At 36.3% G+C, this 10,139-nt stretch overlaps 1 protein-coding gene across 1 annotated transcript in view; it reads left to right on the top strand.

The window, feature by feature from the left end:
- Calb1 (calbindin 1) overlaps positions 1–4,237 on the top strand; it is a 25,713-nt gene extending 21,476 nt beyond the window's left edge. Inside the window, exons 10-11 of the mRNA XM_021222257.1 lie at positions 2,917–2,988; positions 3,318–4,237. Of these exons, the coding sequence (XP_021077916.1) occupies positions 2,917–2,988; positions 3,318–3,431 (186 nt within the window). The 3' untranslated portion in view covers positions 3,432–4,237. The remainder of the gene's footprint in view (positions 1–2,916; positions 2,989–3,317) is intronic.
- The last annotated feature ends 5,902 nt before the right edge of the window (positions 4,238–10,139 follow it).

The raw sequence follows: 10,139 nt of genomic DNA on the forward strand, positions 1-10,139 counted from the left end.
GGAACATCTTCTGGGTATATGCCCAGGAGAGGAATTGCTGGATCTTCCAGTAGTACTATGTCCAATTTTCTGAGGAACCGTGTATGGCAGTTCTTTAGAGCTTACTCATCTTACACATTTGAGACTGGACATTCATTGCTGGCTTCCCCTTTTTTCTGCTTTCCCTTCCCTGACATCCACTAGTCTGCTGCTTCCAAGAGCTTCTTTATTTTAGAAATATTGTATAATGACCTTCCCCTGATAAGCTTATTTCACCTTGCATGTTCTCAAGGTTCACCTATATTATAATACGCTACAGAGTGTCCTTTTGAAACACAAAATAATAAAGTATAGTACATGGACTTATATATATATATATATATATATATATATATATATATATATAATTTCATTAGGCTGTTTCCAATCTTAGCTATTGTGAAAATGCTGCATGAAAATGGAATGTTAATACCACTAAGAGATCCTGAACTTTTGGATAAAACAGCAGAACTGTGATATTTTATAGCATATGTTAGTTCTATTTTTCATTTGTTGGTGTATCAACACTGCTGTACCATTTTTGATTTTCTGATAACAGTGTGCACATGTGTTTCTTCACATCCTCACCAACACTTTCTTCCTTTGCTTGTATGGTAATATTCATGCTTGCAGCTGTGAAATGATACCTCGTTTGTTTTCATCTGCATTACTGTGATGAATAGTAACCCTGATCACCTTTTCATAAACTGATTAGCCATTTATATCTTCTTGGAGAAGTATCTATTCACATTTTAGCCCATTTTTAAATCAAATTAGTTTTATTCTGATGAAAAACAGATATGCCTTACATCTTTTAACATTACATTCCTTTAGGTAAGGAATTAGTGCCTTACCTGATAAATGGTCTGCCAATATCTTCTCCTGTCTGCAGGCTGCCTTTACCCTAAATGACTCTTTGCAACATCAATGCTTAGCTTCGCTGTCTTCCTGTACTTTGTGCTCTGTGCTCATAACCCACAAGCTCACTGCTAAGACCAGTATCATGAGCTTTCTACCTATTTTATATGTGTACGTTGTCTGGTTTGGGCTTTGGTTTTGACACAAGTTCCCATGATGGCTGACTTTTGAGTTATATGATCAGGTAAAAACGTTTTGTTTGTTTGTCACTACATTAACCAGTCTGGCCTTGAACTCACAGACCCATTTCTTATGCTTCCCAAGAGCTAAGATTAAAGATGTGTATCACCACCCTTGGCTCTAGGAGTTTTATATCTTCATGATTTACATGTTTGCATCACATTAATTTTGCCCAGATAAAAAAACAGGAGTCCAGGATTTTTTCCGCTTTGGCATGTGGATACAGTTTTCCTCATACTTTTTGCTAAAGAGAATATCTTGTCCCTGTACTCAGCCTCCTAGAGAAAGATCATTTGATTCTATGTCTGTGGACAAATTCCAAAAGAAAAATTCTATTCTATTCTATTCTATTCTATTCTATTCTATTCTATTCTATTGGTCTCTATTCCATCAGTCTCTAAGTAAATACCATACTGTTTTAGTTACTGTAACTGAGTACTATATTTTGAAATCAGAAACTTCTGTTGCCTTTTCACATTTGTTTGTTTGTTTGTTGTTTTTGCAGGGAAGCATGCCACAGCATGTCTTGGTTCCAGAGCTATCTTACCAGTCTGACGCCTCCATTTTCATCCTTTATTTTTTTTTTTCTCTAAACTATTTCAGCTTTGGGTCTTTTGTGATTATGTTTGATTTTAGTTGTGTCTTTTATATTTCTTCTTAAAATCCTATTGGAGTTTAGAAACGGATTATGCTGATCTTTAGAATTAAATGGTATGAACACTTTAACAAGATTAAATCTTCCAATCCGTAAGCTTAATAATCCGTTGGCTTATGTACTTGTTTTCTATCACCAGAGCTTTACAACTGTCAGTATACATGCGTTTTACTTTCATCACTAACTTTACTCTTAAGCAGTTTATTCTATTTTTAGTACTATTCCAAGAATGACTTTAATATCTGTTCTGAAACAGAACTGATTTTTAGATATATATTTTTTTACTTTATGACTTTACTAAATTTGCTTATTAATGCCAACATGTTTTATCTTCAGAATGTTCTATATTTAAAAAATCACATTATTCTTCCTTCTTCTTCTTTTTTTTTTTTTTTTTTTTTGTCTACAATTTTACCCTCTGGAAAATGTGGAAACCACTCACCAAAGAAAACAAGAGCCACAAACTAAAGGTTCACAATTTTTAAAAAGCATGGGCAGCTGAAATTACACAACCAAGTCATTCATTCAACAGAAAATTTGTAGAGTATATCTCACATTACATGTTATACTAGCGTAAGCCATGTCGCTGTGAAGATCTGAATAAAGAACCTAAACCCCCTGAGCCACAATTTTAGTTGTAAATAGAAAACAGTAATGATATTCCCTGACAGAGTTCAGTGAAAACTAAGCTAGAGGAGACATTTCACAGAAGTGTCTCACATTTAAAAAAAGAAAATTAGAACTTTGTGTATGAGGAAAGTTTTGGTGCGAGTTTGTTAGTTCATGCTTTTAGCCTCTAATTTCTCTATTCCTGAACATAGACTCTATATAACTGTTGCCCACTGGTGTGACATTAAGTCAACCACAGCTTCCCCAAGCTACAGTGTTCTCCTTTGTCATGGGAATATATTTAGTCTTACTTATTTACTTATTCCAATGGAAGATACTTCAAACATAAAATGAAACATTAAATGTGAGCATGCTTTGAAATTTTCAATCCATTTCACAAATGTAAACTCAGCTATTTCGGAACTGTTAAGGGTTCTACCCCAGCACTGTGAGTTAGGGTACCCACCAATGGGACTTTTTTTTTCTGAGGGCTCTAGTTACTTCTAATATATACTGTTTTATTTCTTTTCCCCCAGGATGGCAATGGATACATAGATGAAAATGAGCTGGATGCTTTGCTGAAAGATCTGTGTGAGAAGAACAAACAGGTAATTTAGTAGTCATGTCAGTTATTTCCTAAGCAGAGTTTAGTGAACTTCCCAGAAACAACCACACATCTGTCATGGAAATATACTGAAAGAATTTGCAGAAGACAGGAGTAGAGTTTAATTCTTAACTCAAATTGAGTCTAGCACAAATCAGTAAGCTGTGACAATCAGATTTGATTTAGAAACAACCTGGTGACTATTCAAATTTATAAAAAGATCTCTTCTTAATGGATTGGTGTAGCAAGCAGTTCCTCAAGTTTTATCACTGGCCAGTGGTTAATTAATGTCCATCTTTAATTGGATTACAATGCTATCTATGTCCTATACAGGAATTGGATATTAACAATATTACTACATACAAGAAGAACATAATGGCCTTGTCGGATGGAGGGAAGCTGTACCGAACAGATCTTGCTCTTATTCTTTCTGCTGGAGACAACTAGAGTTGGTGACCACAACCACTTGCTAGTGATACATTGTATCTAAAACCATAACTGTGCGCTATAAAAGAGTAGGCTGTATTTTCTTTTATATCTGTAAATTCTACTGCATATAGAGAATTATTCAGGATGTGTGGCACATTCTTTTCTGCTTGTTTCTACACTGTTTGTAATGTACAGTTTTTTGTAAGCATATAAATGAAAAGAAGAAAGTCCATGCTTAGGCCAGTCAGTACAATCAATTTTGAAAAATGAATCTACCATGGTTTTGTTTTCATAAATACAGATGAACACTTGGATTTCCCCCCCCAAAATTCTACCATCTCAAAAATTCTAATGTCAGATGTGTAAATGAATATCTGTCATTGAGTAAAAGAATAACTCATGACAAGCCAAGTGTTTTTATTTTGGGCAATCATAGGACTGTCACACAAAGCACCTCTGCTCTGTTTCTATCTAGTGGAAGGGGTGTGCTTCTCTTCTGAGGCACCAAATGTGGACAGTTAACTATGGCTTTATTCTGAAACGATCTCCCTGGAGATTTAGTTTACTGATCAGTGACATGTCTACTGCTTAACTATATACCACACTATTGACTCAAGCTGGCTTGGCGGTAAGGGAAGGTAGCCAGATGACACATAAATATGTCTGATTCTATGCCTATATTTCCAAGAAGTCTACTGCCAGAGAGTATGACCTTAGCCCATTTTCTAAATTATTTTCATGTGTTCCAGATGACCATTATTCTAGTAAACTGCTGTTTTATGTCATATTCTGTGTGTGCTCTCTGATTAAATCCAATGTACTGATTATTCTGGTGTCTAGCTTGCATACTTCCTGGATTTTCTATGTAGAACTGTTCATTGCCACCAAGGGTACCTGCTGCCTCTGAAAATATTTTTTTTCTAGCTATAACTACTCTATTTTTAATATGTAATTGAATTTTAATGTAAGTTTCACAGCAACCTGATTATTGAATGTTATTTCATCAAAACTTGTGGATTCTGTGGACTCTATGTTTCATATTGAGATCAGCATTCAAAATAGTTCTATTTCTGACTGGAGAATTCCAGATGAGTTGAAGATAGTAACAGAAGAGAAATACTAGTGTAATCATTTATCTTACTAGCAAATGATATTCTAAAACCTTCACTGACCCACATGTAACTCTATCTCATATATCCTTTAGCTAGTGTGTCCTCTGCTGGTTATTGGTGACAAAAATCTAATTAATTGCCTGGATTCTTCATTGTGAAGCAAGAAACAGTGACAAAGTCTAAGAAATTTATAGTTATCTCCTAATGCAGGTTTAGGTCAGGTTGGATTTAAGCACTTTTTTTTCAATCATTGTTCATAAAAATAACAACAACAAAACCAAGTATGGACTCTTTTCCTCAAGAATGAATACAAAAGGAATCTCTCTCTCTCTCTCTCTCTCTCTCTCNCNCACACACACACACACACACACACACACACACACACACACACACACAAACCAAGCAAATAAGTAACAACAGAAACCCACTATATCCCAGGATGGGAAGAATTGATATACTGGCTTTGCTTTGGCATGTATTTGGAAGCAGTGACTTTAGACTGGATTTAATGACCAAGAATAAAGGAAATTACATTATTCTCTCATATTTCTTTCTGCCCCAAAGTGTTAATTGTCATGTAATCTGTTATCAATTAGGGTAGAAAAGTAGATATCTTGAATCATTATAGCCTAAGGACTCTAATAAAAATTTTTCTCAGTGAATGACTTAAAGGTATGAGCAGTTTTAAAGATTAGCCAACAATAAATCCTAGAAGATCCAAATACTTAGAGATTTCTTTTTCCTCAAGTTATTTGGCCACAATTTTTTATGCAAGGTCTAGAAAGAAATAAGAATATACAAAGATGGGTTAAATTTTATTAATAGAAAAATGTCTATTCAACAAAATAGACATTAAAAAATGTCTATTCAGCCAAAATAGTACCAAGTTTGGCATTCTTACTAATAGTAGTAGAACAAATCCTATAATAGTCACAGTTTTTCTGATGTTATTTTTATGGATTTGGGGGTATTCATCTATTCATTTTTGAAACAGGGTCTAACCACATAGCATATACTGGCCTTGAACTCTTGACCCTTCTGCGTTAGCCTCCCTAGTGACGGGATTACAGATGTGTGCCACCATACACTTGTAGTAGCATTTCTCAAAAGACCTAGAGTACTGACAGCAACAGCAGTCATATTTCTAGTAGCAGAATCATCATGATGGAGTCAGGTTCCTGAACACTATCAAAATTCTTATACTGTAGTAAGGCAATATATCCTCTTCTTGGGAAGAGAACAGAAAAAAAAAAAGAATAAAAAGAATTTAAATCTAGAAATGTGAATGTAAAACCACTGGTACAATGTTTGCCTTGAAACCTTGAACAAAATACATTTTAAGTATAGTTTCAATATGAATATAAATGGTATATAGATAATACTAAAGGTATCTCTATTGCTCTGGGCACCAAAATAGTTTTTAGCCATTTAGAAGAAACATTGAAAAACCATACTCTATAACACACACACACACACACACACACACACACACACACACACACACCACTAAGTGAAAAATTGTAATACAAATAACTGACAAAGACAGATAGCCAAAATACAGATCATCCCTAAATATCAACTTTAAAATATAACACAATTAAGAAATATGTGAGAAAATTGAGAAAATGGCATGTTACAATGACATTCCCCTATCCAATAAACGTTTAAAAATAACCAATTTTATTGTTAATCATAAGAAACAAAAGCTTTAAAAATGGGTTCCTACCATCTGCTCCTAAGAATGTTGATGAGGCTGTGGTATGGGTGGAAACACCTCTGCTATGTAATAACAGCTTAAGTACAAACACTTTGACAAACCATTTGGCAGTGTCTACTAGATTTGAACGTACCTCACTAAATATTCATTCCATACAGCTGAACAGTTTCACATGAACATACTATCAACCTACTGGAGAACATGTATATTTTCACCTGACAGACAAATTCACAGCAACATTGTATTGATGAGGGACTCAAACTAGAGCTGCCAAACTGGGGTACATACACACTCAATACATTAAAATGAATGCTATAAACCAATTCAGGTGCAGAAACAGCTTCTACACAGGTAGAAAGGGCCAGAGACAGAATAGCACCAACTGAGCTGCGTGTTTCAAAAGCAGGTATAATGACTGTACTAAATGTCAGTCCCAAAGAGGAAGTAGCAGTTCCTGATGAGGAATAAGGGGTGGGATTTCTGGATTCTTGGCAACATTCTAATTCAAAATATTATGTGTGTGTTTATTTTGTGATGATTTGTTGTTTATATTCTTCTTAAATTAAAAGGTTTATTAAAATGGGCTTTTTCCATTTCAAGAATTTTGTAAGTTAGCTTAGACCCTGTCATTATCTTTAAGATATGAACTCACAAGATTGCTAACTGCATCTCAGTTGTGCGCTTGACTTCATGACCTGGTACAAGCCATATTACCTCCTGGGCCATTGGCCGGAAAAGCAAAGCGCCTGAAAGTCTCATCAAAGACTTCTGCTACTGCACGTTCCTCTTACTCAAAGTCAGTTGTGCTCTTACTGCATCAGGTTACACAAGAACCACCAGAAGCAATGACTGTCACTCTATCTTGAGACACTAAAATTTTCACATGGCAATTGTGAGTGACACTTACCAATAACCCTGCTTCAATGGACAGTGTTAATGCTTCCATCAGTGAAATGAAATAATGTGTACCAAAAGTACCAAGAGAATGAGTGGCCATGATCATTCTTAGGGCAACACCTTGATGTCATGCACAGCCCCAGGGTGGCTACTCTGTTGATTCATGAATAGTTTTCTCTTTCATAAAAAGCTTAGTAGGGGAAATTCCCATGATCTTCTTTGGATCCCCTCTGCCATGCTTGGAACCTTTGGTCCTTTGTTCATCTCTCATAATAACATGTAATAATTAGAACATTCAGTGATTTTTTTTTAAATGTACTCAAGCTCATACAAGTCAAAAAATTTAAATACCTCACTGTCTTAGTTGGGGTTTCTATTCCTGCACAAACATCATGACCAAGAAGCAAGTTGGGGAGGAGAGGGTTTATTCGGCTTACATTTCCATACTGCTGTTGATCACCAAAGGTTGCAGGACTGGAACTCAAGCAGGTCAGAAAGCAGGAGCTGATGCAGAAGCCATGGAGGGATGCTCTTTGCTGGCTTACTTCCCTTGGCTTGCTCAGCCTGTTCTTATAGAATCCAAGACTACCAGCCCACCCACAAGGGGCCTCTCCCCCTTGATCACTAATTGAGGAAATGCCTCATAGCTGGATCTCATGGGGGCATTTCCCCAACTGAAGCTCCTTTCTCTGTGATAACTCCAACTGTGTCAAGTTGACACAAAGCTAGCCAGTACACTCACTATCAACAGATAAAACACAAAGTTCTCAAGTATAGAAATATAATCATACTCATATGCTAGCCAAGCACTTCTACACAGAGCCAAACCACTAAATACATCTTACGTGAAGTATTATATATTTCTTATTAAGTAGGTAAATAATTTTTGTTGATAGCAGACATTTCAGTACTCAGGGGTTATAAATCCATGTACATGTTTGGAACAAATGTGTGAAAATGTTTTATCACGCTAAAGCTGCCTAACCTTTGATCAATATGGGGAAACTGGGTAGATGGTACAAATGGTAAAATGATTGCCACCGAATCATAGGGGGCAAAGTAAGGTGTTGTGCCTTGTAATCCAGTATGGGAAAACAGAGGCAGGCAGATCCCTGCACTCACTGGCCAGACAGCCTAGATTAAAAGACAAACACCAGGTCCAATGCAAGGACCCTACTCCAAAAACAAGGTGGATCATTCTTGTGGAATAATACTTAAAGTTGTTCTCTGGCTCCCACAAACACATGTGCATACATAATGTGTACCTACACCTCTGCATATAATCACATACACACACACACACACACACACACACACACACACATGCATGCACACATGCACACAAACACACATGCACATACACATGCCCACACACATACACATAATTTCTAATAATCTATCATGAAGAACACTTCAAATTATAAATATAATTTATGTATTAAAGTGATCTGTTTTATTTGCAATACGGGGAAAATGTTGTATGATCACAGTTATATGTGTGTATCACAGAGGTGAACTCATAAAGTAGAGAGTAAATGTTGGTTTCCAGACCCTGAGACAGAGTATAGAGAGATGAAGAGCTGATCATAGGATTTCTGATGGACAGGGGGAATATTTTAAGATCTACTGCACAGCAAAATGACTATAGTCAATGGTGATGGATAATACATTTCAAAATGGGAAAATAAACTTCAGAAGTCTTACCATAAAAATAATATGGGTCAGCCAGAAAATAAGTGTTTCTTTGCTGGGTTTAAAGAATTCTACATAGTATAAATATATCAAGATATTAAATTATTGGACAACCAGTGGTGGCCTACACCTTTAATCCCAACACTCAGGTAGCAGAGGCAAGTGGAACTCTGTGAGTTCAAGGCCAGCATGTTCTACAGAGTGAGTTCCAGAACAGCCAGACCTACAGAGAACCCCTATCTCAAAAGAAAGATATTAAATTATATTCATACATATATCTAACTATAATTAATCATTCAAAATAGTGATGATTAAAATCCACTAGCTAAAAAAGAACCATCAATATCCTCAGGGAAGAAATGTTTTAATTACAAACGAAACTAGTTCTAAGAATGAACAAATTAATACATTTAAACCACAGAACACAGAATCTGATTTATTATTCTGTAACTGACTGGATTTAACACATTGCTACTTAGAAACTCTAAAGAACTGGGCATGGTGATGCACACATTGAATCTCAACACTCTTGACCAACCTGGTCATCATACTGAGTTCTAGGACAGCCAGAACTACATAGTGAGACCCTGTCTCAAAAAATAAAATAAAATGCTTAAAAAGCAAAATAACAACAAAAATGGTAAAGACTTGGGAACAAAGGGTTGGGGCAAGGAGGAAAGAATAATTTGGAGACTGATAACACAACTCGGTAGAGGGATTGTCTGACAGACAGGACGCCCTTGGTTCAGACCCAGCATGGAAAACATTGAGAATGGTGTGCCCCACGATCTACCCCTGCACTAGGGAAGTAGATGTAGGAGGATCAAGCTCGAGGTCTTCCTTGGCTACAGAGCAAGTTGAAGTTTCAAGCTCTTTCCCCCTACATAAAGGGCCAGAAGGCAGGCTTAGATTAGGGAAGAACTGATAACTAAAGACTTCTAGGCACTGTTATGATGCTCTGGAACAAGACCTGTGGAACCTACTAGCCAGTTATCTGCAGATCATGAACATGATCTAAATCCTGAACGTATCTTATCATCATGTTGGTGTCTTCAGTTTTGGAAAAAGGAAAGAATTGGGTCACTATGGAGGAAGTCAATCTATTAATGTCGCAGACAAAGTTTCATAAATGATTAAAAGGACTACCTACAGAAATGAGTGGAAATATCACCCAAAGGTTGTTAGAAACAGACTGATCAGCTGTGACCCCCAAAGGTAGTGATTGTTGTGTGTGTATCTGTGTGTGCGTATCTGTGTGTGTGTGTGTGTGTGTGTGTGTGTGTGTGTGTGTGTGTGTGTGTGTGTAAA

Source organism: Mus pahari, chromosome 22 (assembly GCF_900095145.1).
Source record: "Mus pahari chromosome 22, PAHARI_EIJ_v1.1, whole genome shotgun sequence".
NCBI lineage: Eukaryota > Metazoa > Chordata > Mammalia > Rodentia > Muridae > Mus > Mus pahari.